This window comes from Acipenser ruthenus, unplaced genomic scaffold (assembly GCF_902713425.1).
Source record: "Acipenser ruthenus unplaced genomic scaffold, fAciRut3.2 maternal haplotype, whole genome shotgun sequence".
Lineage (NCBI taxonomy): Eukaryota > Metazoa > Chordata > Actinopteri > Acipenseriformes > Acipenseridae > Acipenser > Acipenser ruthenus.
Window position 1 is genome coordinate 85,001 of NW_026707609.1, and position 27,500 is coordinate 112,500.

Consider the following 27,500-nt stretch of genomic DNA (forward strand, 5'->3'; position numbering starts at 1 on the left):
TGTGAACGGCGGGGTGCTGGGGAGCGAGGAGCGAGCCCGGCTTCTCTCCAGCAGGTAAGAGGTGCAGGCAGGATGAGTCCCGACGGCAGAGCTGTACTGTACTTTCAACTGCAACAGGACCCCCTTCACCTCCCTTCACCTCCCTCCTCTTCCCGCTCCTCCTCTCCCCCTTCCCCCCCTCCCCCCCTCTTCTCGTCCGTGGCATCATTAACTAATCCAGGTCTAATGGCGTCTAATTAGTTTTTTTTTTTTTTTTACTTTTGTTCTTTTTTTTCTTAAATAATAACGAACGGAAGTCTACGCTCCTCTGTGTTTTAATCGGTTGTGAACTCGGCTGAGGTTTCTCTGTGTCCCGTGTGTCGTTTCAGGATCAGTGAAGGGTACCTCCTCCCCGCCTCCCCCAGCGATCACGAGCTAGCCGTTCCAGTGAGTATCCCCACGCTGCGGGTCCCGGTACAGCCATGGGCACAACGCTGGCTTTGATACACGACTGGGCATCTCCCCTGGTAAAGGCACGGCCGCGTGGTGTGCAGGGGGGGAGTCACACAGTCAGGGGAGCGCAGGGGTCCCCCGAGGGTCTCCCCTGGTAAAGGCATGGCCGTGTGGTGTGCAGGGGGGAGTCGCACAGTCAGGGGAGCGCAGGGGTCCCAGAGGGTCTCCCCTGGTAAAGGCACGGCCGCGTGGTGTGCAGGGGGGAGTCACACAGTCAGGGGAGCGCAGGGGTCCCCGAGGGTCTCCTCTGGTAAAGGCACGGCCGCGTGGTGTGCAGGGGGGAGTCACACAGTCAGGGGGGCGCAGGGGTCTGTATATATATATAAGTGTATATATAAGTTGCTTGGTATTTTGGGGTATATTCAAACACACTGCTTCCCTCTCCACAGGAAGTAAACTGCACCCTGTTCCTATTGGCCGGCTACGCCAAGTATGGGCGGCCCTACGCCTGGATCCGCTCCAATCACGAGCGGCTGGTGAACATCGGTGGTGCTGATTCGCTCGTCAGGGACACACCCATGAAATTGAAGTCTCTCGCTGATTGGAGCACGCAGGGTAATGAATGACAGCTCTGCCTCTTAATACAGCAAACCCCATGTTACAGCTAATTTGAAATCTGCAACTGTTTAAGAGCTGAAAACAATTAAAAAAAGGTTCTAATTAAGCGGGCAGACACAGGGGGTCCCCCCAGGACCGGGGTTGGGAACCCCTGGTTTGAGTGACCCTCTCCCCTCTCCCCTCTCTCAGGTACGCAGGTTTGGGAGGTGGTCAGTGAGTTGGTCACTCTCTGTACCTCCCCTCCTCCTCTCAACCCCTTCTCTCTGGACATGCGCTTCGTCCAGTCCCTCCCGCAGGCCCAGAGGCTCCTCACCTCCGGAGCGCTGGTCAACTTCCTGGAGAGGATCGTCGTCAACGGCAACCCGCAGGAGGCTTATCACAGCAGAGGTGAGGACGACACACAGACACGCAGACAGACAGACACACACACACAGAGACGCACGATAAGGATGAGACCGAGCTCCTATTGGAAGTGACTCTGCAGCAGCAGCAGCAGCTGTTGATGATTCATAATATACCCCCTAGTCTCTTCAAATCACATAATTAATATTATTAATAATAATAATAATAATAATAATAATAGCAGCTTTTTTTTTGTCCCCGCAGTGGTGGAAGATTTGGACAGACTCCATCGCTTTCATGTGCAGACTCTTTGGGACGTCCAGCGATCGAGGGCAGAGGGACAAGCGGACAGAGCCGGCGAAGACCAGCTTGGTCAGCCTTGACCGTTGAGCACTGGGGCTCGCCGGACTCAGAAACGCGAAAGCAGACCGAACGAATTCCGAACGGCTCCCAGGTTGAAATGTCTGTCATCGGACATTGAATTTAAATAAAAAAAAACCCAAAAAAACACACATTTCAATATTCAGACCAGTTAAAAGACCAAGGATTAAAAAAACAGACCCAAGCCCCTCCCACTCCCTGCCAGCCCCTCCCACTCCCTGCCAGCCCCGCCCCCTCCCCTCAGCCCCTCCCACTCCCTGCCAACCCCACCCACTCCCCTCAGCCCCTCCCACTCCCCTCAGCCCCTCCCACTCCCTGCCAACTCCGCCCCCTCCCCAGCCCCTCCCACTCCCCACCGGCCCAGCCCACTCCCCCAGCCCCGCCCACTCCCCATAGCCCCCCTTAGCCCCGCCCCCTCCAATCACTCTAAGTACAGCTTGCATTACCTTGACAAACTAAACCCGCTCCATGAAACAGACGAGGATCACTTCTGAATATAATACTGCATTCCTGCCTATAGCCGTGTTTTTAATGTCATTTAAAAGCCAAAACAACCTTAAATTTGCTCTAATCATAATAATATCACTAATATAGTGAACCTATTTTCATCTGTCAGAAGTTGGTTTATATAATAATAATTTGAAACTGTACTGTGAAGTGACATTTAGTGAGATTTTGACTGTGCTTGCAAACTGTATTACACGAATGTAACAAACAGTCGCTGACAAAATATAAAATGCATGAAAAATATTTAATAAAAAGAAATACAAAAAAATATATATGCACAATTAACAATTTTTACTATTCTAATTAAAAAAAAAAAATGTTAAGCAATTGCTTTTTCTATAGGTAACCAAATGTACAGAACACGTTCCCCTATTTAAAAATGATAACAGGATGTATGGAAACTGCACCGATTACTGAAGACCCAGTCAGCGAACACTGGGAAGCATTCTCGAATTGGAATTTACCATTCTGAATCCAAAACGCGCTGCAGTAACACGCTCCGGACAGCAGGGGGCAGCAGATATACACGCTGTAATGCTTGCAATAATAATTACAACTCAGAACGCTCAGTACGCAATAACACAATTTTAGCCAATGAGGGACATGGAATGTTGGCACGTGGGGGGGGAAACAAACAAAAACAGCAACAAAAAAAAAGGCTAAAACAGATGCATCTCCCAGCCTGAAAATGAACACTAAAAACATTACAATAAAGTCAAACTTATTGACACTGGGGTCAGAACTGGAACACTAAAAACATTGAACTGTTTGGATTTTTTTTTTGGAACAAAGCTAATCTTTCTTTGCATACGAGTCTATAGCCGTGCATTTTCAACTAAAACCTAAAGTGAACTTCTAGTGTGGTAGTGATCTGGATCAACGGACTTCAGTCCAAGTGCAAAGCCAGCTCACAGGAATAACACAGGGCCTGGCCCAGCTCGCGAGAAACTGGGCTCGTTTAACTTCATTTCACCGCGTCTCTCTGCTCCCGGGTCTTTTAAACACGCCGCACGGAAGGGAGCGGTCCGGTCCGCTCGCAGCCTGAAGGAATATCCTGTAGAAAGCGTCCTGAAGGCATCGGATGATTCGAGGGCGTTTGCTAAGCACCGCCCCTCCTTTCACTTCCAGAGCTCGGCACCTCTACGAAATCAACCCACCCTGACCCTAACTCCAACCCCCCAACCCTTAAACTTAACCCTAACCCATTAAGAGTCATCGGATGCCCTCAGGACACTTTGTCATGGATGCTGCAGTCTGGGACAGAGCCTCCTGGTGCAGCGCTGCTGCAAAACACGAGGCAACGTGTCAGTTTCGCGTCTTTTCAACAAAAAAAACAAGACAAAAAAAAAAAACCCACAGCTGCCTGTATTCCAGGAATGTTTGTCCGACTGTTTCCTGGTACAGCACGTCCCTGACCAGCAGCGACGATCCCAGTTCCAAAACGCCCGTCCGTCCGTCGATTGTGAACCTCGTGGCTGGCAGCTCCAGTCCCGTGGCGGAGGAGCGTCCCGCAGTCCCGCAGTCCCAGGTGCGGTCCTGCCTGCTTCCTCCAGCTCAATCCCCCCCGGGGAGCTCCGACCGGCCCCCGCTCCCCCGGCTCACTCCCCCCCAGTCGACCCCCTCTTCACCCTCGCTTTCAAAAGACTCCTGGAGCTGCGAGCCCTCTTCCTCCAGCGACCTGACTTAGAGAGAGAGAGAAGGGAGAGGAATGAGAGACAGCAGAGACAGAGAGAGAGATACAGACAGACAGGCCGTTACAAATGACATTTCAGAAATACCCAAACCTGCCCCCCCCACCTCCCTCGGTTTATGTGGGGACTATCGGGGGGGGGGGGGGGGTCTGGTATAAATCCGCTATAGGTAAAAAGAAGGCAGCGATACACCGAGACGGAAACAAGGGACTCCCGCTGCACAGCGGCTTCAGTTGTTCCTGGTTTTACTATGAGCTTGTTGCCTATACGTTGGGGGCTAATCCAAGCTGGTAGTAAAACCTGGAATGGGTGAAACCGCTATGCAACAGGAGTCTTATTTCCATCCTTGGATTGTGGCTGGATTGTGCTGTGCCTGGAGTCTGTTCAAGCCCTGAGAATAAAGCGGTTTAAGATCCTCACTCACCTCTGTCGAGATTGGCTGGCAGGGTAGAGGCCCGCCCCTCTGGTGGAGGCATGCCTCCGGGTAGCCCCGCCCCCTGGGACTCCTCCCCCTCGTTCGCAGAGCTCTCCTGCCAGTCACTGAGCGCTCTCTGGAAGGACTGAGCCAGGCAGCCCGTCAGCTGTCGAACCCGCTTCTCCTTGCTGCACCAGAACACCCTGCACTGCAGCTGCTGCCCGCCGTGGCTCCTGCAGATATACAGGAAGACGTCGGGTCTCGTGGCTCCTGCCGCACAGCACGCGATGTCCCGCAGGTACGTCTTGGTCAGCTGCCTGCCGGTGGAGATCTCCTTGACTTCCACGTAGCGTGGCCGCACCACCAGCGCGTGGTCCTTGGGCAGCTTCCCCGCTGGCGCCCCCTGCAGGAGACGGCCGATGGCCTCCTCGGCTTGCTCAGCTTGAAGGGAGTAGATCTTCTCCGTGCCCAGGTAGTGCACCTTGAACAGCGGGTCCCCGTGAGACAGGCTCTCGGTCCGGTCGCGGGTGAATCTGCGCCGCAAGGCAGCCGGGGAGTCGCGGAGCGTCCTCATCAGGTGAGCCATGGCTTAGCGGCGGCAGAATCAGAGAGAGAGAAGCTGAGACAGAGAGAGGAACGAGGGTTAGCACAGGGGCGGGGTTTGTTACCTGTATACCACGGGGCTGATCAAGCTGGTAGTGGAACCTGGAACGGGTGAAACTGCTTTGCAATAGGAGTCTTATTTCCATCCCTGAATAGCATTCTGTGCGAATCATTTGACTTAATAATAATAATAATAATAATAATAATAATAATAATAATAATAATAATAATAATTATTATTATTATTATTATTATTATTATTATTATTATTATTAATAATAATAATATTCTTTTGACCACAACCTTAGTTAACAAATCCTACAATGAGATGGAAATAAGACTCCCGTTGCACAGCAGTGTGATCCATTCCCGGTTTCACTAGGAGTTTAATTAAATAATGTAAATTGTATGTAAAAATAATGTGATATCTTGTAACAATTGTAAGTCGCTCTGGATAAGGGCATCTGCTAAGAAATAAATAATAATAATAATAATAATAATAATAAGACACACCTGAGCTTGTTAGCTAGACACACTGGGGCAGATCAAGCTTATAATAAAACCTGGAATGGGTGACACTGCTGTGCAGCAGGAGTCTGGTTCCCAACCCTGTGTGTGTCGGGTTATAGTTGTGCTTTTGAAATCGTTTGGAGCCAGCGAGAGCTGTGGAGAGTCTGAGCCTGTAACAGCCCTGACAGGTTTCAGCAACATGGCACCCTGTGCACAAACAGAGGGATGTGTAGAATATTATATATATATATATATATATATATAAGGTTTCCAGCTCGGATGAAGCACACGCTGCTGCACGTCTCCGAGACTCTCACAGCCGGCTCGGATCCCGAGGGAAGAGGAAAACAACGGAGAGGAAACAACGAGAACATCACAACGCACTCGGAGCCGAGGCCAGAGAGCCAACGGCAGACGCGTCGTCCAAAGAAAATAAATAAACAAAAATGATATATAATCTGAGCATTTGAAAAAGATAAAAACAACAGTGTACCGACAGGTGCGAAATCAAAAATATAAAGGTCACGGAGGTGAGCAGTGATGTAAGCAAGCGCTTATAATATACTGTGTGTGTGTATACAATATATGTGTGTATATATATATATATAAACACACACAGTGGCTGTTTTAGTCTCAACACAGTAGAAATTCCTGTCCTTTTGCAGGTCATTTTAAGTTCAGTAACAGAACTGGCTTTGAGAATTACAGCCACGCAGAATCGCGACGTCAGGGAATGTTACAGGGAGGGGAATGAGACTCCCGTTGCACAGCAGTGTGCCCTACTCCAGGTTTTACTACCAGCTTGATCAGCCCCACAGTGTGCAGAGCAGGCAACACGTCTTTTTAAAACTCCTAGTAAAAACAGGAATGGATCAAACGGCTATGCAAGGGGAGTCTAATTTATTTATGGATTTATTTTTACAGTTGTGGGTTTGTGGGGTAGTTTACCCTCCCCTCTCTCCTCTCTCTGTGTCTCTCTCTCTCTATGTGTGTGTCTCTCTCTGTGTCTATCTATGTGTCTCTCTTTCTCTCTGCGTGTGTGTGTCTATCTCTCTCTGTGTGTGTCTCTCTCTGCGTGTGTGTCTCATCTCTCTCTCTGTCTCTGTGTGTGTGTGTCTCTCTCTGTGTGTGTCTCTCTCTGCGTGTGTGTCTCATCTCTCTCTCTGTCTCTGTGTGTGTGTGTGTGTGTCTCTCTCTGTGTGTGTCTCTCTCTGCGTGTGTGTGTCTCATCTCTATGTCTCTGTGTGTGTGTGTCTCATCTCTCTCTCTCTGTGTGTGTCTCATGTCTCATCTCTCTCTCTGTGTGTGTGTCTCTCTGCGTGTGTGTATCTCATGTCTCATCTCTCTCTCTCTCTGTGTGTGTCTCTGCGTGTGTGTGTCTCATGTCTCATCTCTCTCTCTCTCTGTGTGTGTGTGTCTCTCTGCGTGTGTGTGTCTCATGTCTCATCTCTCTCTGTGTGTGTGTCTCTCTGCGTGTGTGTGTCTCATGTCTCATCTCTCTCTCTCTCTCTGTGTGTGTCTCTCTGCGTGTGTGTGTCTCATGTCTCATCTCTCTCTCTCTCTGTGTGTGTGTCTCTCTGCGTGTGTGTGTCTCATGTCTCATCTCTCTCTCTCTCTCTGTGTGTGTCTCTCTGCGTGTGTGTCTCATGTCTCATCTCTCTCTCTCTCTCTCTCTCTCTCTCTCTCTGTGTGTGTCTCTCTGCGTGTCTCATGTCTCATCTCTCTCTCTCTCTCTCTCTCTCTCTCTCTCTCTCTCTCTTTGTGGCAGGGTGCCAGTTTCGCCTCGTTTCTTTACATGTTAATTCTACACGACCCTCTTCTGGGTCTCAGAGTGGCCGCATTGTCTCCGGCTCGGCTATGCTAAGTGCGTGCTGTGTAATGACGAGTCTATTGTTCGCCGAGAATCGTCTTCCTGTAGAACCCCACTCACCCCCCGCATTGTCCTTCCGAATAACGATTTTTAAAAATCTAATTTAGCTCGCATTAAATTAGCAACTTTTTAAAAAAATGTACTTATTTATTTTTTGCACATGACATTTGAGTTAAACTTTCAGTTTCTATACTTGATCTACCAGAGCAGTAAACACGCTGACCCGTTTAACTCCATAGAGTTCACACACAATACATATTTATATATATATATATATATATATATATATAGTCCTTCAGCTAGATGAAAAGATATTGCATGTATTTCTGTATGCATGCATGTGTTTTAAATGCGTTAAACGACAGCTAACTGTAATCAAACAGTAAAGAAAGCCTCTCACCGTGTTTCTGTGTCAGTGGATACTAGCGCGCTCCCTTCCTTCTCTGCTGACTGACTTTTTTTTCTGAAGTGCGCAACTGGAGATCCAATTAATCTCGGGTCCGCTCGGTTTCACGTCAGCAGGGTCGGTTTGGAGAAATTGAGCGGCTGTCTGGAGCTCGAAACAGGAGCGAAGCGGTTCATTTAAAACCGAACACGCAGAGAGAAGTAGACTGGATACCTGCGTCTGCTCTACGAGAGAGGCGGAGGAAGCCACCTGCACGGCTAACTAAACTACCCCAGTACTGTCTCTATACGCTCGGGGTAGTTTATCTAAACTGCCCCCTGCGTCTGTTATATAATCCGTTCTGTAGCCTTTGTTTGTGGGCGTGGCGTGAGCTTTAAGGAGAGAGAGAGCGCGACAGATAACGTGACCGTGCCGTTCGAATTCTAAAAGGAACGACGCAGGTGTTCTGTTTGTTTCAAGCTTCGCTGATGGATTTCTGTGCAACGCCCATGGAAACAGACTCCGCCCACAGACGGAGCGGCGCTGTGATAGCGATCAAACCCGACCTGCTCAGCGATTCGGAGGAAAAGAGAACTCCCATCGTAACTCTACACCCGGCTGGAAAGGTACACGTGTATAATGTTACACACTGAAATGCATTATTAGTATAAAGGTGCCAAACTGAGAAAGTACCGGGACAAAAAATATATATATATATATATATTTTTAAAAGCTTTTTTTTTTTCATTATTATTTATTTCTTAGCAGGCACCCTTATCCAGGGCGACTTACAATTGTTACAAGATATCACATTATTTTTACATACAATTACCCATTTATACAGTTGGGTTTTTACTGGAGCAATCTCGGTAAAGTACCTTGCTCAAGGGTACAGCAGCAGTGTCCCCCCACCTGGGATTGAACCCACGACCCTCCGGTCCAGAGTCCAGAGCCCCTGACCACTACTCCACACTGCTGTAAACACGTTGCGTTTATCTTCATGCATGAAAAGGGTGGGCACATTATTTCAAAGACTTTAGTTAAAGCTCCTATATAAACAAATATATGAACAAAAAAATACAAACTTTGACATGTAAATAAAATTGGAAAACGGGGGGGGGGGGGGGGTAGTGAATGTAGCGGACCGATAAGAAACACGATGTTCTGCAAACAGTATTTGCATTGTAAATGTCAGAGCAGATAAACCAGCTGGCTCCCTGTTATGACAGCGGAGATGAAGCGTGAGTCTTATTCTTCCCTGTGCTTTACAATGCGTCCCTATGCTTTACCAGACCTCTCTGTGCTTTACAATGCTTCCCTATGCTTTACCAGACCTCTCTGTGCTTTACAATGCTTCCCATGCTTTACCACACCTCTCTGTGCTTTACAATGCTTCCCTATGCTTTACCAGACCTCTCTGTGCTTTACAATGCTTCCCTATGCTTTACCAGACCTCTCTGTGCTTTACAATGCTTCCCTATGCTTTATCAGACCTCTCTGTGCTTTACAATGCTTCCCTATGCTTTACCAGACCTCTCTGTGCTTTACAATGCTTCCCTATGCTTTACCACACCTCTCTGTGCTTTACAATGCTTCCCTGTGCTTTACCAGACCTCTCTGTGCTTTACAATGCTTCCCTATGCTTTACCACACCTCTCTGTGCTTTACAATGCTTCCCTATGCTTTACCAGACCTCTCTGTGCTTTACAATGCTTCCCTATGCTTTACCAGACCTCTCTGTGCTTTACAATGCTTCCCTATGCTTTACCACACCTCTCTGTGCTTTACAATGCTTCCCTATGCTTTACCAGACCTCTCTGTGCTTTACAATGCTTCCCTATGCTTTACCAGACCTCTCTGTGCTTTACAATGCTTCCCTATGCTTTACCACACCTCTCTGTGCTTTACAATGCTTCCCTATGCTTTACCAGACCTCTCTGTGCTTTACAATGCTTCCCTATGCTTTACCAGACCTCTCTGTGCTTTACAATGCTTCCCTATGCTTTACCAGACCTCTCTGTGCTTTACAATGCTTCCCTATGCTTTATCGCACTTTGCTGTGCTTTCACTGTGGGACACTTTTTTTTTAATATAAGGGTGTGTTTACCCCTGTTTTCTGTCATGAAGTCGCTGGAGTGTGTTTACTGTTAGACCTCCATTCTGTGCCGCTGCATTTTGAGATCAGCGAGGGGTGATCATTGTGTTTACACCCGCACTACATCAAATCATTTAAGATGGATGATATAAATAATACAGCACCCGGTCTAGTGCCTGTTTACCTCGGCATCTTTCTTTTTTATCTCCCACTTAACAAAACCCTCGAGGTTTCAAAAGCGGCACGATTTAACAGCAAACCCCAAACAAACTGCCTCTAACGTTTCAGTTTAATCACGAAGCTCGGTGAAATGTTTCGGCTATACTGTATGAAGCGGCGGATAGTCACGACGACAGCACGGGACACATACAACGAGAATAAACGCTCCAAATAAAACTGTAAACAACCTCAATTATTTTTATTTATTTATTTATATAAATGTGTTTTGTTTATCTAGACCACATAAAAAAAACACCATTTCGGGCCCCCGCCCTTGCCTTCTCCTGTCCCCCCACCGGCCCCTATCTCAGCGCAGCGGTCCCGCATAGACCGCTATCTCGCCGGCCGCAGATCTCGGGTCTTGACGGTAAACAAGACCCGGAGCTGCTCCCGCGGGAGCGCGCACTGCACCACGCCCGCGCACACCCAGTCCTGCAGTTCACGTCGCTGCAGCCAACAGACGCACCCAAATACAGCCTTTTCAGGATTTTAAAAACTATCCTGCGGCTTATCGCCTGTCATTCGCTGATTCTTGCATTGCTGCGGTCGTTGCTGTTGTATTTCGTCTTGCAGTTGAAGCGGACGAATCACGCTGCGTTTAACTTAACCGCGTTATATAAATATATCATACTGTAAGGATTGTTAGAGGCGGGGTGTTGATTCAGCGATGACTTGCTGCAACAGCAGAGAGAGAGAGAGGGAGAGAGAGAGAGAGAGAGAGAGAGAGAGAGATGAGAGAGAGCGAGAGAGAGAGAGAGAGAGAGAGAGAGAGATGAGAGAGAGATGAGAGAGAGCGAGATGAGAGAGAGAGAGAGAGAGAGAGAGAGAGAGACAAGAATGGAACTTCTGATGTCAAGAATAGAATTTCTGATGTCAAGAATGGAACTTCTGATGTCAAGAATGGAACTTCTGATGTCAAGAATGGAACTTCTGATGTCAAGAATAGAATTTCTGATGTCAAGAATGGAACTTCTGATGTCAAGAATGGAACTTCTGATGTCAAGAATAGAATTTCTGATGTCAAGAATGGAACTTCTGATGTCAAGAATGGAACTTCTGATGTCAAGAATAGAATTTCTGATGTCAAGAATAGAATTTCTGATGTCAACAATATAATTTTTTGATGTCAAGAACAGTACCTTTTACCAGATTTATGGATATCTAAAATACAATTGATATATATATATACACACACAAAAAAAATAAAATAAAATACATATACATAAAACTGTAGTGTACAAAATTGAAGGAATATGAAAGAAAAAGGTTTTTAAAACACAAAAAGTTTAAAAAAATTAATAAATCTTTTATTTTCAGGATGTTTCGGGCAAAAGCCCTTCAGCTGTTTAAACTTTTTGAGAACATCTTTTAAAAAACTTTTTTTCATATATATATATAGATATATATAATGCGGATTTAAATGTCAGTGTAAAAGGATCTGCCCTATGAAACCGGACAGGGTAACACGCTGCCCATGTCAAAAACACAATTTCCTTTATCCAATTAAGGTAAATAAATAACGGTTTTTGAGATTGGTCGCTGTTGAATCAGCCGACGCTGACAAAGAAGTTTTATTTAAACTTTTCGGCCTCTTACGTCATCGTCGAGTAATTTCCTTCCTGCTGAAGTCTCTGCCGTCTAGACCAAGTCAATAGAGTCATCTAACATTAACCCGTGAAGTGCCACTGTCCTCATTAACCCGTGAAGTGCCACTGTCCTCATTAACCCGTGAAGTGCCACTGTCCTCACGGTACGCTGTCATTTTTTGAATGGTTGTATAAGTGATTTATAATGTATCGAATTATATATTAATTTCTTAGCAGACGCCCTTATCCAGGGCGACTTACAATTGTTACACGATATCACATTATTTTTACATACAATTACCCATTTATACAGTTGGGTTTTTACTGGAGCAATCTAGGTAAAGTACCTTGCTCAAGGGTACAGCAGCAGTGTCCCCCACCTGGGATTGAACCCACGACCCTCCGGTCAAGAGTCCAGAGCCCTAACCACTCCTCCACACTGCTGCCCTATATACACACACAGCTTGCTTTCCGATTTTAATAATAATAATAATAATAATAATAATAATAATAATAATAATAATAATAATAATAATAATAATTTGGCACTGAATGGGTTAATAGCGTGGGTTATTCTGCCGCTCCAGTGACCGGCGCTGGTTGGCACTGTGGACAGAGCTGGTACTACACCCTGTTTTTGATCTTCAAGTTGAATACACGAGTCCGAGCAAGCGAATAAATAAATACATTCTGGAAAAAAAAGGCTTTATTTATTAATAAGAGTTTCTGTTTGGGAGTTTTATTGAACCACGTATCGTCTGGAGAACCTTCAGTGGTTCGGAACACAAGAACGGCTCTAGAACCTTTAGCCTAGAACTCCAGCAGCAGGAACCGCGTCTTTCCCATTATAATTCATGCTGTTGTGTTTAATTTCGGATCGAGAAAGTCAATATAACACTACCCCTTTATATCAGGGGAACACCGAGTGTCGACTCTTGACCGGAGGGTCGTGGGTTCAATCCCAGGTGGGGGACACTGCTGCTGTACCCTTGAGCAAGGTACTTTACCTAGATTGCTCCAGTAAAAACCCAACTGTATAAATGGGTAATTGTATGTAAAAATAATGTGATATCTTGTAACAATTGTAAGTCGCCCTGGATAAGGGCGTCTGCTAAGATATATATATATATATATATATATATATATATATATATATATATATATATATATATATATATATATATATATATATATATATATATATATATAACCAAATTTATTTTAAGTTTGGACTATTTATAATTCCTGTGTAATAAAACAACACTAACACGATTATAATAAATACATATTAATACAAACATAGACTAGAATAGTCACATAATGGTCACACGAGAGCATTAAACGCATTGACAGCCACTGGTCACCATGAACTGCGGTTAAGTGTCACGCCAGCACATGCAAACGGACTGGGAGAGCACCGCTGCGCTCAACGGAGAGTTTGAAGTCAGTGCTCGGCTGCGGTCTGGTCTCGCAGAGCACCGCTGCGCTCAACGGAGAGTTTGAAGCCAGTGCTCGGCTGCGGTCTGGTCTCGCAGAGCACCGCTGCGCTCAATGGAGAGTTTGAAGCCCGTGCTCGGCTGCGGTCTGGTCTCGCAGAGCACCGCTGCGCTCAATGGAGAGTTTGAAGTCAGTGCTCGGCTGCGGTCTGGTCTCGCAGAGCACCGCTGCGCTCAATGGAGAGTTTGAAGCCCGTGCTCGGCTGCGGTCTGGTCTCGCAGAGCACCGCTGCGCTCAATGCAGAGTTTGAAGTCAGTGCTCGGCTGCGGTCTGGTCTCGCAGAGCACCGCTGCGCTCAATGGAGAGTTTGAAGCCCGTGCTCGGCTGCGGTCTGGTCTCGCAGAGCACCGCTGCGCTCAACGGAGAGTTTGAAGTCAGTGCTCGGCTGCGGTCTGGTCTCGCAGAGCACCGCTGCGCTCAACGGAGAGTTTGAAGTCAGTGCTCGGCTGCGGTCTGGTCTCGCAGAGCACCGCTGCGCTCAATGGAGAGTTTGAAGCCCGTGCTCGGCTGCGGTCTGGTCTCGCAGAGCACCGCTGCGCTCAACGGAGAGTTTGAAGTCAGTGCTCGGCTGCGGTCTGGTCTCGCAGAGCACCGCTGCGCTCAATGGAGAGTTTGAAGCCAGTGCTCGGCTGCGGTCTGGTCTCGCAGAGCACCGCTGCGCTCAATGCAGAGTTTGAAGTCAGTATCGAAGTGCAATAATCACACGATGTCTTCACTCACCTTTACAGTGTGAACCGCGGGGCTCCAGACGGCTAGAAGGAGTTTCGCTGAACGGCTCGCATTAATGTAACGGGAAGGAAGGAGCGAGTGAGAGTGAAGTGAGAGGGGAGGGATGGGGAGAGAGAGGGAGGGGGGAGAGGGAGAGGGAGAGGGAGAGGGAGAGGGAGGGGGGGGGGGGGGGGGAGAGGGAGTGAGGGGACTTAACGTGTTTTAACTCTTTCCGTGCATCAAAAAGATTGATGAGTGAAAGTAGTTAATGTTTTTATAATAATAATAATAATAATAATAATAATAATAATAATACATCATTATGATTTATTTTTAATTTGTGAAAGATGCGGGATAACGCCCCTTACAAACAAATCATTGTTCCTTTACAAACATATTTAGAAATACTAAAATACTACCAGAAACTCAATGAATTAAATGACAGACACGTTTCGACTAGAAGTCTCTGTCAGTGATGTCTTCATCAAATATAACATAGTATACTGTACACTGTGTTATTGCGTTTGTGTGAGTGTGTGTGTGTGCGTGTGAGTGAGAGAGAGAGAGAGAGAGAGAGTGTGTGTGTGTGTGAGTGTGTTTGTGTGAGTGTGTGAGAGTGTGTTTGTGTGTGTGAGTGAGAGTGTGTTTGTGTGAGTGGCTGTGTGTGTGTGTCTGTGTGTGTGAGAGTGTGTTTGTGTGAGTGTGTTTGTGTGTGTGAGTGAGAGTGTGTTTGTGTGAGTGGCTGTGTGTGTGTGTCTGTGTGTGTGAGAGTGTGTTTGTGTGAGTGTGTTTGTGTGAGTGTGTGTGAGTGTGTTTGTGTGAGTGGCTGTGTGTGTGTGTCTGTGTGTGTGAGAGTGTGTTTGTGTGAGTGGCGGTGTGTGTGTGTGTGTGTTTGTGTGTGTGTTTGTGTGTGTGAGTGTGTTTGTGTGTGTGAGTGTGTTTGTGTGAGTGGCTGTGTGTGTGTGTCTGTGTGTGTGAGAGTGTGTTTGTGTGTGTGAGTGTGTTTGTGTGAGTGGCGGTGTGTGTGTGTGTGTGTCTCTGTGTGTGAGTGTGAGTAGTAATATTACTATAGCTTATGTCAAAAGGCTAATTTATGACCCTTTTGACCTTTTTTTGACCTTATAGGTATGAATTTATGAATATATAATGAGGGGCATGGATTTATGAATTTATGAATATATAATGAGGGTATGGATTTATGAATTTATGAATATATAATGAGGGGCGGGGATTTTATATAGACATTTGGAATATGGGTAATGATATATATATATATATATATATATATATATATATATATATAAAACAGCCCTGTGTATTTAATAAGTGCTTATAAACATTAAATATTTATAAATGTAAAAGAGTATGAAAATAAAATAATTACTGTTGGGAGGATTCGAACCCACACGGACAATTAAGTCCATTGCCTTAACCACTCGGCCACAACAGTTTTTTCTTAAAATATTAATAAATAAAAATAAGTATTAAGCTTACCATGGGTTTCAGAGAATCAAGGTGGTTAGGTGTTTGAGCAAAAGGTTGAAATGATCGAGACTATGAAGGGTTTTTGTTTTTTTGTTTTTTTTTAAAGGGGCATGTCTGGGCATGTATTTCAGACCTTATAAAAAGGAGGAAAATATTTTGCCAACTTATTAGAGTGGTACACCAGATGGCTCATACCTTTGTTAGTGGCTGCTCAGAGAAAGTGGATCTTGAGGATCGGGAAATGTCTGAACTTATAAAAGCTTTTAAAAAAATGCACATTAGCCCCTCCACAGATGCAAAAGAAACCACGGCTTGTAAAAAAGTTTCAAGAGAGAGTCCAAGCATGGGGCCTTCAAGCATTCTTCCCAAGGATCGTCTGTGTACTGTACAATCTCCTCTGTGGCCTGAACTGAAAACAAACATCAATGAGAGAGAGAGGGGTGGATGTAATAGGGTAACTCTGAAAACGCCCACAGGGGCGGCGCCTCTAGGACCACCCATTCAAGGATCTCTGATAGGTCATCTCAAAGGATCCCCCGCGGTGCCTGAGGCGTCAACACCCTCATAGGCCGAAAACTAATCTTGGGGAGCATACTAAAGGGGCTCCCCACATGTCCTTTTGATTGAAGGAGTCTGACACCATGGCTTCTGCAAACTTTAGATACTTCTCTGAAAATGCCGTTCTTGAACCGTGCGATCTTGAGATGGATTGGACCAGTGAAGAAATGACACAGCTTATAAAAGACTTTGAAAATGTCCCGCTCCTCAATCCTGCAGAGTCTGACGACGTTGACGGGGGCCTAGGCATCTCTTTTGAAAAAGTATTAAAGATCTCTATGGGTCTCGTGGCTTCTCTATTGGAAGTGATCATTGACCGTGATATGGTAAAAAATTGCCGTGGTTGTGAAATTGACCACCCGAGCCAACTGAGACACAGCTGCCTTTTTGAAGCGGCCCCCAATTATTTTGATCAACATTTTGAAGAAATACTAGAAAAAATACACGTCCCGTGGCTGAAGCTTCTGATAGCTAAAGCTCTAGCGTGTTTCAATTTTCATCCGTCTTTAACAAAACTTCAGAAACTGGTGGAAGATATTTTAACAGAGCTAAGACCAGAACACAGCATTAGACGTAAACTGATTCATCTACAAGAAACCCTGGATGACAAGACCCGAGACATTGTTAACAAAATTACCAAAGCTTTCTACCATCGCAGTTTTACTAACCCGCGCGCGCCATTAGCATATTACGGGGCCTGTGACTTTGAAAATGGGGAACGTCCAGACTCCAGCAAAACTGAGGAAAACCATGGAGGGGCTGTTGTTTGAGTTATTAGCTGAGAAAGTGGCTTGCAAGAGACTCTTTCAAAACCTGATCCCCGTAAATGTAAAAATGTTTAGCAATTTAAAAAGTGTAACTGATTTAATCCGTAAAGATATTGATACTAAAGAATGGTCAGAGTTGGTAATTACCCATATAAAACACTGTAAACCCTTAAATGCATTTTTAATGAATATATTACCTGTAATGTTTGATGAAATAGAAGATTGCAAATGTACACATATCCTTGTTTTGTATGCTTATGTGACTGATGTATGTTTTTATAACATGGCCAGGTTTTTAAGAGATGAAGATATATCAATAGTTGTGCAAAATGTCGTGGATTATTTAGTGACTAATCATGAATGTTTGTGTAAAAACTTTATAGCTCTTCTAAAATGTCCTAATCTTCTTGATAAACTGTGAATAAAACTTTTGAACGTCCCACATGTCTCTGAAGTGTTATGATAACCTTTGAATAAAAACTTTTTGAAAGTCATATTGTTCTCAGTTGTGTTATTTTGGTTAAAGATGACACACCAGCGTATGAAAAAAATATACTACGATCCCTCAAATCCTGGAGGTTTAGGGGGTTTACAGACTCTTCAAAGAGCTCTGAGGTCTGATGGACCTAAAGTCTCTGAGAGGGTCGTAACTGACTTTTTATCAGAGCAAGACTCATATACGTTGCATAAGCCCTCTAAAATAACTTTTAAAAGAAACACGGTATTTGTATCTAATATCGACACACAGTGGCAAGCTGATTTAGTGGATATGTCTAGCTTGTCAAAAGAAAATGGAGGTTATAAGTACATGTTAACATGTATAGATATCTTATCCAAATATGCATGGGTCTTACCATTGAAAAATAAGTCATCTAAGGCGGTGACAGAGGCGTTCAAGAGGATCATCGGCGCTGGTAGGAAACCTAAAAAACTACAAACTGATAAAGGGGCCGAATTTCTAAACAAAGCATTTCAGAACATGCTAAAAAAACATAATATTCTACACTTTACCACGGGGAATGAACTAAAAGCATCTATTGTTGAGAGATACAACAGGACTCTTAAAACAAGAATGTGGAAATATTTCACCGCTTTTAACACGCATAAGTATATGGATAAACTACAAGAAATGGTACATGCATATAACAACTCCTTCCACCGTAGTATTCAAATGAAACCTTCAGAAGTTAATGAAGATAATTCATTTAAAGTGTTTAAAACTTTATACTCTAAGAAGAAAAGCCCTAAACATATAAAGTTTAAGTTTGCCGTCGGTGACAGCGTAAGAATTTCAAAGTTAAGAGCTCCCTTTATAAAAGGCTATGAACAGACGTTTACATCAGAGATTTTTACTATAACAGAATGTATACCAAGATTTCCACCGGTGTATAAACTATGTGATTATGATGGAGAGCCTATAATGGGCACATTTTATGAACCAGAATTACAGAAAATAAATGTTAAGACTGATAGGCTGTTTAGGATAGAGAAGATAGTTGCCGAGAAAAAGGAAAATGGTAAAAAGTCTTATCTCATAAAATGGGCCGGTTGGCCTGAAAAATTTAACAGTTGGGTCGCAGAGCAGCAGGTGGTGGATCTAAAGAGTTAACAAGTACAGAGTGTATTTAATTACACTTAAAACATTATTCAAGATGTCTCAAGACTCTTTTTATGTAACTCTGCCTAGTAATGCTTCACAGGAGGTTTTCCCTAAAAATGCAATATCAAATTTTACTATCAAATTGGTTAAAACATTGAATCTACCGGGAAAATGGGAAGTTTGCTTAGCAGAGATTCAATATCCCCATACCTGGGATAATATTAGCCTTAAAGACAGCACTTTTATTACCAATGATATAGAAAATGCAATAAAACGTGAATATACTATACCAGAAGGATATTATGAGACCCTTCAGGATGTAATAGCGACCATGAACGATGTCCTGCTCGGAAAAGGACTAGATCAGAAAGGTGACAAGGCTCCCGATGAACAAAATAATAATGATTTGAAATTATTCTATAAACCTATAGAAAGACGAATTTATATAAAAAGTACTAAACCGTATATGCTTTTTACCAAAGAACACCTCGGACAAATGTTGGGATTTCGTGAGACTATAAAGGGTGAAACTATTAGCCTATTAGGTCCTATTGAGGCTAAAGTGTATTCTGCTTATTTGAGGACCAACTACCCAGCTGACATCAGAGTGGGCTTTTATACCCTGTATGTCTATACTGATATCATTACACATCAAGCCGTTGGAGATAGTTACGTGCCTCTTCTAAGATGTGTTCCTATTAAAGGCAAAAACAACGATATAATCACGGTAACTTACGACAGACCTCATTATGTGCCACTCAGCAAGACCACCTTTGACACGTTAACTATACAAATTAAGACGGACCAAAACAAGTTAGTGCCATTCCGTTTTGGGAAGGTTGTAGTGAAGTTGCATTTCCGACCTGTAAAGCCTCTTTTTTACACATAATTGAAAATGGGCCCTAATGGATATGTCAATCCTTATATTAATTATTACAAAAATCAGGCTGGTAATGGATTGCCAGGATTTTCTGGAGCTCCAGTAATGTATGGGGCGGGTATAGGGGGTATTTTTAGAAGTCTTTTCAGAAAAGCTTTACCGTTACTTAGAAGGGGTTTTGAAATAGTTAAACCTCATTTTAAATCAGCAGCTAAAAATATTGTTAGTGACGTGGTGTCAAATGTCCTAACAAGTCATAACCCTCATAGCCATAACAAGAGCCAGTCAGGTGAGGGCTTGATGGTGATGTCCCGAGGATACAAGAGAAAACGTAGCAAACCCCCAGGATCTCGCTATCATCCACACAAAAAGGCTAAACCAGCTACATTGAGGTCATTTAGTACCGGTAAACGGAGAAGGAGTAAGAAACCAAAGACTCCCAGAACAGCGAAAAAGAGAAACATCTTTTAAATCATGACGCTGGTACATCATATGTCTCAAGAATGTGTGAAATCAGAATTGGATCTGTTTACTATACCTTATACCCAGACAAGTATTGAAAAAAACCTTTATGTGGAAATTCCCCCCCTGGCTGCCTTGTCTGACACGGGCCCCCTCGAATTTTACATAGCGGGAAATGGGGAAGATTATCTTGATTTGAATAATACTCTTTTAAGACTTTCATGCAAAATTACTAGGGCTGATGGCTCAGATTTAGTTGGAGGTAGTATAGTCGGTATTATCAATTACCCTGTAGCTACCATGTTTTCACAAGTGGATGTAACTTTAGGAAATCGCTTAATCAGTCAAAGCAGTAATACTTATCCTTACAGAAGCATTATAGAAGCAATGCTAAACTTTAGTAAGGACACTCTAGAATCACAGTTCACTGCCGGCTTGTTTTACAAAGATACCCCAGGACATATGGATGAGACTGATCCTGCAGGGGCTAATGAAGGTTTAGTTAAACGGCATGCGTTTACCAGAATGAGTCATACTGTTGAACTTTTAGGACCTCTGCATGCGGATATATTTTTTCAAGAGAAACTCATGCTGAATGGGATTGACCTGAAAATTAAAATGGTGAGGGCCAATGACACTTTCTGTTTAATGTCTGATGCTGCAGAAGAGTTCAAACTTAAAATTTTAGAAGCATCTCTCTATATTAAAAAAGTAAAAGTGTCCCCTGAGGTCAGAATTGCCCAAGCTCAGGCCTTGATGACCTCTAATGCCCGATATCCTATTGATAGAGTGTCTATGAAAGTTTTTAGCATTCCTAGAGGGAGTAGGGTCTGTAATCAGGAGAATTTGTTTCTGGGGCAGTTACCAAAGTTTGTGGTTATTGGTTTAACAGATAATGATGCATTTAGTGGTTCCTACGCTAAAAACCCATTTAACTTTAAACACTTTGCTGGGAACTTTATAGCTATGTACGTCGATGGTGAACAAGTCCCCTCAAAACCTTTACAACCCCACTATACAGCAAGACACAACCCAGTCAGGGAATATTACAGTCTAATACAGGCCACAGGTAGACATCTCAAAGACAAACCGCTGATAATTGATAGGTCAGACTTTATTAGAGGCTATACGCTCTATGCATTTGATTTGACCCCTGATCAAGAATGTGGAGATCATTTTTCCTTAGTGAAAAATGGTAATATGCGCCTTGAAATGCGTTTTGCCAATGCTCTGCCAGAGACGGTGAATATGATTGTATATGCTGTTTTTGAGAACGTGATTGAGGTTTCCCACCAAAGAGCTGTTCTCTTTGATTACTGAAAAGTTTGATACAACATTGATCCTTTTAAAATGAATACCACTCAGCTTACAGCTCTGCTAACCAGCAACCCATTGACTGCAAAGTATTTTTACGGGGTTCTAGCTAGTGATCAACTACCTAAAGGAAAAATAAAAAAATTGCCTGCAATACTCATTGTCAACACGGACCCCCAGAATTATCCGGGAGAACACTGGCTAGGGATTTATCTAAAAGAAGAGGGACAGGGAGAGTTTTTTGATTCTTACGGTAACCCCCCAGATTTTATTTATTTTCCTAAGACTATCTCAAACTTTTTAGACAACAACGTCAAACAAACAGTGTACAATAATCATCCTCTACAAGGTCTTATGACCACGACATGCGGCCATCACTGTGTTTTCTTTGTACATCATCGATCCAAAGGACTTACTTACCCTGAGGTTATGGCTCTCTACAGCTCTGATTTAAACAAAAATGATCTGATGGTGTCCCAATTTATACATTGTATGTCTAGCCCTAAAAAACAGAATTGTATAAATATATTTTCATGCGTGCAGTGTGTCAAGACTCATCATGATTTTAAAAAATGTTATGAATGTTAATCTTCAAAAAAAAAAAACAAAAAAAAAAAACTTATGACAATGTAAATGGTGAATAAATATTTTTATTGCTGTAAATATATCAGACATTGTTTATATAACATATGCATGAATATACAACAAAATGTATCAGACAATGTTTACACAACATATGCATGAATATACAACAAAATGTACAAATATGTAAACTCAATAAAAACAGTAACATCTTAATAACTTTCCCATAACTGCTGTCTTTTTTTCTGCTTCTTTTGCATGGGAGTCTCTAAGGGTCGTTTTTTATAAGCTTCTATGAGTTGTCGTGTTTGAGAATTAGGTACTGTAGAATAGGGGACATTTATTACAGACAAACCTTTGATGAATTCGGACCATCCTACAGGCAACCTATGTTCAGGGATATGGGTATGCCCCGTTGCAGCCCTGATTAAATCAACCATATGCGACCCTCTAATGTTCTTGCCCCTAAGAATGAATTCCCCTTGATCATTCCATGAGGTAACCAAAGCATTCTGAGACATAGCGTTTAAAATAAAATTAGCATTTTTCTTAGATCTGGAGGGCACACTACTCATAACAGCAGTCACTATCTTAGATTCAGGTTCTGCTGCCGGTTGGTCCGTTTCCTCAGAGGGGGGTGTAATTAATGTAAGGGTATTAAACTCTTTTTCACTCTGTTTAAGCAGGGTTAGATATCTCTGTAAGGAGTTGGTGTATAGCTTAACTTTCTCATGGTCACTGATGTCGCTTCTAAGTAGAATGCTTTTCATTTCAGAGTCAAGTCGGCTTTCAACTGCTTTTTTAATAGGCTCGGGGTTTTGGGGCTCAGGCTGTCGAAGTCTATCAAGTTGATGCTGGGGTATCAGAAACATTTTCTGGGAGTGAGTCATTATTACAAATTAACTTTGATGCGATAAGAGTCCTGATAAAAAAGGCAATGCAATCCTTATTAAAGCTCCGATAAAACCACCACTCTGATTCACAGTTTTTTTCTTCTTTTTAATTGAATGCTTCTTATTGCATAGGCTCTTTATAACACGTCGCTGCTTTTTGAGAGTGTTTAACTGACTCGAAGTTAAGGGGATGTGACCCTTTAAGGCATTTAAGGCAATTTCCCCAATCGATTTGATAAAATCGTCTGAGGCGTTTCGTAAAATTGCTCTTCTCTGATGAGCAGAGCTATGAACTATGCTCTTTAAGAGATGGAGGTTACGTTTTATTCTAGCCGACATGCTGAGCTGTTGCATAGCCTAGATAAATAAAAGTTTTAGAGCAATAACCGGCCGTTTATAGGTGTTTTGATTTGGTATTTCTCAGGATGTACGCAACAGGCCAATCAGGAGTAAATAAACCAGTTCTTAGACGAAATGCTTCAGGGGTTTGGGCCTTTAAGTCTATTAAAAGATAACCATAGGGTTTTTTTGTCGCATCTTCAAACGCTTCTAAGAAAAACTTGGAGTTCCCGGGGTACATCTGACGGGCTAGTGTGTTGATTTGAAGTTTATCTCGAGGGTTTTTAAACAGAATAATGTAATTGGCATTCAAGTTTATTGTGCGGCTCATTTTTCCTTGAAAAAAAAAATTTTGAACCAAATACAGTACGCATAAATTCCTATGATGAACGTATTTTGTAAAAGCTTTCTGTATTTCATCATTTTCGCTAGCTGCTTCCATCAAGTCATCTATAATGAGTAAATTGATTTTGTTAGGAGGCATTAAATTATCATCGGTTAATGAATCTGGTATGCCTTCAATAAATTTGATATTTTTAAATTTAAGTGACAATTCATTGTATATTCCCTGCCAGCAACTATAACTCCAAATGATATTCTCAGGGGGTTTGGAAAAGATCTGTTGAGAGTTTTCTAAAAGCTGCTTCACAAAATAACTTTTCCCTGAATTGGAGGGTCCCGATATTATAGCTGCAAAAGGCACAGATAGTCTAATATCAAAACCTTCTTCAGTACCCATAAGGAATCGATGTGAAATCAGAACGCAAGACTCGCTTATTGTAGACTATTTGAAAGGTTTTCTGGAGTGGTTTGTTTTCCAATTGAAATTCTTTTTTATTGCGGCAAATCTGGGAGCCTCGAATCATGATATGTTCTGCAGGGGTGTTTCTATCATGATTCACAAAGTTTTGTACAAGGTCTTTTAATGAAGCGATGTTAATTAATTTGGAATTCTCATAGTTTAGGGTAATCCCCTTTACTTTGAGACATGTTTTTCCGTTGTTTGTGACGTACCCATATGTTTTAGGGCCCCCTGACACAAACTCTGTAATGTGTTCCCCCGGCTTCAACTCGCTAGTTAAATCACCAAGATAATCACCTAGTTTGGGACGCCAAGCCTGGGGCCTGCTGACAAAGATTACAGAGTCTGTATCATGATACAGACATCGACCCTGCAAACGATCCAAGAGGTTATAGAGCTCTAGCCGGGCGTAAGCGGTAGTAAATGCCGCTATGAATACGTTTACATTACCTGTGGGAGTATAGGTATCAGAAGCGTAACGCCACTGAACCTGAGCCACAGTATCACTTACAAAACAAAAATGCGAAACCTGATATCTTTTTGAAAAGAGATAATGGAAAAACTGGTCAGGATCCTTTACCAAGCTTGTAGAGAGCTGGTTAGTTCTCTGTGCTAGTTTTCCCCACAAACTATTGAGGCATAGTTTGGAGATTTGTCTTTTAGCAGGGTTAACATTAATGTTTTGAGGATCTAATTGAACCCCCTCTTTCTGAAAATATTCCGCAATATAACGCTCTTTACGCTCCTCATCGGTACAATGAGCAGGGTATCCTGAACTTTCCTGTTTCCCCTTGAGATGACTATTAATGTAACCTGTAAAGAGAGTGTCAGATTTCTGAGGAAAATGCCACACTTCATGTATTTTAGACACTTTGTAACCTTTCTCAAGAGCTTTAACTACCTCTACACTACACCATGTCCCGGTCAAGGCTCTTTCTCCAGAGGTATGATTACATACCCCCGTCTGGTTTAGTGTTTCTGCGCATGAACGGCAGAGGGTAAACATTAATTTACCACAGATGCGGGCAGGCAGTACAGGGAAATAAAGACCCCTAGGAGGCAGAACAGTTAATTTGAACAATCCAAAGTACTGGCTCAAGTCTTGAAAATTATGGTAAATTACAGTAGGATGGTCTACGGGATACACTTTTGTTTTGTTAACAAACGGATACAAACTAGTGAAATCAAAGTATTCCACCCTTTCATTTTCTTGGGCCACATAATGTAATGTAATGGCATTTGTACGTCCCCCAAACAGAGCCTCGCGTGGATTTATGCGTTCTGGAAAATCAGAACGAATCAGAAATTCGTGAACTTTAGGTTGTTTTTTCAGGGTGTTCCATTCATGTTCCCAAATAACTCTGACTTCCACCCCGTAAACCTTTTGCAATGTTTCAATCTTTTCATCAAAGTGATGATGCATCGTACCACACGATACTTTGCTTAAGGGGTTTACATCGGCCGAATCATAGCACAAGGGACAACCATGAAAAAAACACCCTGCAAATTCAAAAGCCGTACGCTTACCATTAATCACAGCATAACCGTCCAAGAAAAAGGGGCCTATTTTAAGCTCTCCGTAGTTTAAAGCGTGTTGAATGAAAACATTTTCAGTTTCTGCTACATACATTAACCATTGTATCGAGGCATTTGAAAAGCTTTTTTGCTGCTCACTGTAATTGTCGGGAGGAATGATCGCTATTGTGTCTTTAGGCATGAATTTACTTCTATACATAGCCATGCACAGTGAAGCAATGGTGGTACATTGGAAGGGGTCTATCTGCCCTATTGCATAAACCTCAGTCCGGAATTTGATACAGGCCTCTTTCAAAATTTCAACATCATTTTTGCAGTAGAATGCCATTTCGTCTCTGAAATTAAAAACACCCATCTTAATCGAATCATACCATTTGTAAAAGTCATCACGATCTTTAGACATCATTTGCTGAACACCATAGTAAATGGGTTCAGGAAATGGCCCCACATAATTCTGGTTTTCAACAGTATTGAAAAAATGAGGAAAATATCCTTTTTTGGCTTCAAATCCCATAGCAGCAGGCAGGGCACTTAACTTCATGGGCAAAAAGTTAAAGGAATCAATGTACCGCATTTTAAAAGCTTCGTCTGTAAAACACATCAACTTGCTACCCTGAGCTATGATATTTGGGTTAATTCCGTTGGATACTAAATAATTCATCAGTAAATAACTGTCATAAGACTTTGCATTGTGTGCCAAGAAAGTATATCCTGCATAACAAGGTCTACGATACCGCTCAAAAAACTTTTTCACACATTCCTCGCCCTCCCAATACCATGATTCACCACCCATGTGCATGCAGTACAAATAATTAGGAATGTGTACGCCAGCTTCCTGACGACATTCAAAATCATAAAACACATATTTGTCTGTGGGTTCCTTAGGTTTAAGCATTTGAATGAAGCATTTATGATCACTGTGAGGTAACAACACGGCTTTACATAGCTTACAGTAAGGAGTAAGACATTTGTGAGTCTGTGGCTTTGTAGGGTCACATTTATAGAGAGAATAACACCTTGTACAAAGTTTTAAAAGGTCACACATAGAAACCTGTTTTTCACTGTTGGCTTTATCTCTGAGAATCTTATGCTTATCATAACAGAGCTGTGATCGACAATAACGATTGCAGTCGTTACATTTTACCTTTACAGAGGACTCGCTGTTACAGGCTGGGGAAAAACACACATTACAGTGTCCTTCACAGCGATGTCCAGATCGATTACTGTAGGCGGTGTAACAGTAATTACACAGATAAGCTGCACCCAGAAAACCTTTCAAGTTAACAATACCATAGAAATGATTCTCATGAAGAAACAGAAATACAGTTTTGTTTTTTGCTCGAGTATCTGTTTGGTGATTCAGGAACACATCCTTTTGAGGACATCTGTACCAGACCACAATTTTAACATCTAAGGCCTGTTCAAATTTATCTATGTCTACAAACGACACCATTTGATGTTCACTTAATCCCACACTCTGTTGAAGTTTTAAAGCCTCAGCCATACACATTTCATAAGCCCCTCTGAATTCTGGAAATATCAAGCTCAGTACGCTGTAGGCAAAGCATAATTGATTGTCTCTGTTGTAACATATAATCAGATGCTTGGCTTTTTTTCTAATAAGCTCACTTTTCATTAAGGTCTGCAAACATCTCCTTACACCACCTCCTTCTGGGCACCTAATAACCTGCACAATCAACATTAAAGAGTCATCAGCCAAAATTTCACTATGACTTTGAAGGAGAGCTTCAATCTGACTGAGAAAATCATCTAGACTTAAATTGGCTCCACTCATTTTTACATACACTGGTATATCTAAGGATCCCGCTCGTAATTCAAGTTGGACAACGTCTGAGGGTCTTAGCGTTCTAGAAACCTCACTCAACATATTCTCTAACGTTTCATGTAACACCGTAAAAACTTCAGCGTAGGAATCCAAGTCATACAGATGTGTAAAGTTAAGAGGTTGCTTCAATTCGAAATTGTTAAACATAGGTCTATGTATACGCTGTACACCTTCCCCACCAATTCTATCACCGGCACTATCTCTATGGGGGGCCTGTAAACCTGAAGGACCTGCCACTTGATCATCATGTAATACACCACCCCCCAGGACTTTTATGCTAAAAGAATCATCACGGTAAGCCCCGTCGTTCAAACCTCCCCCTATTTGTTTTTCCACATCAACTACACTCTCTAGAGTATCATGATTCTCTCTATACATTTCATGCAGAAGCTTATCCAAAGAGTCAAAATTGATCTGAGTCAATTTAGCATCATTAACAAACACACGGCACTGGGAGTTATTGCTGTCTATATTAGTGGAGTTGTCATTTATCGGGGGCCTATCTGGAGAAATTTCATCAATCAGAGCCCTGATTGACGGTAAACTATACGCATTATAATTTATATCATTTAATAGT

At 42.9% G+C, this 27,500-nt stretch overlaps 3 protein-coding genes across 3 annotated transcripts in view; 1 reads left to right on the forward strand and 2 right to left on the reverse strand.

Annotated features, from left to right (window-relative positions):
- Positions 1-2,553, forward strand: part of LOC131727824 (uncharacterized) — a 5,036-nt gene extending 2,483 nt beyond the window's left edge. Inside the window, exons 4-8 of the mRNA XM_059019134.1 lie at positions 1-54; positions 369-426; positions 882-1,047; positions 1,240-1,437; positions 1,657-2,553. The exon at positions 1-54 is cut by the window's left edge and continues 71 nt beyond it. Coding sequence (XP_058875117.1) covers positions 1-54; positions 369-426; positions 882-1,047; positions 1,240-1,437; positions 1,657-1,775 — 595 coding nt within the window. The 3' untranslated portion in view covers positions 1,776-2,553. The remainder of the gene's footprint in view (positions 55-368; positions 427-881; positions 1,048-1,239; positions 1,438-1,656) is intronic.
- A 1,281-nt stretch (positions 2,554-3,834) lies between these two features.
- si:dkey-19b23.8 (uncharacterized) lies at positions 3,835-8,374 on the reverse strand. The gene is made up of 3 exons (XM_059019104.1): positions 7,770-8,374; positions 4,396-5,005; positions 3,835-3,962 (listed from the first exon to the last, which is right to left on the reverse strand). Exons 2-3 carry the CDS (start codon positions 4,970-4,972, stop codon positions 3,835-3,837), a joined length of 705 nt encoding a protein of 234 aa, XP_058875087.1. The 5' UTR covers positions 4,973-5,005; positions 7,770-8,374.
- A 13,181-nt stretch (positions 8,375-21,555) lies between these two features.
- The window catches only part of LOC131727823 (uncharacterized), a 15,312-nt gene continuing 9,367 nt past the window's right edge, over positions 21,556-27,500 (reverse strand). Inside the window, exon 6 of the mRNA XM_059019125.1 lies at positions 21,556-27,500. This exon is cut by the window's right edge and continues 682 nt beyond it. Coding sequence (XP_058875108.1) covers positions 23,468-27,500 — 4,033 coding nt within the window. The 3' untranslated portion in view covers positions 21,556-23,467.

Coding starts and splice junctions, on each gene's coding strand:
- si:dkey-19b23.8 (XM_059019104.1), bottom strand. CDS start 4,972: ATGGCTCACCTGATGAGGACGCTCCGCGACTCCCCGGCTGCCTTGCGG. Junction 3,963..4,395: donor GCCAGCCAATCTCGACAGAG/GTGAGTGAGGAT, acceptor TCTCTCTCTAAG/TCAGGTCGCTGGAGGAAGAG.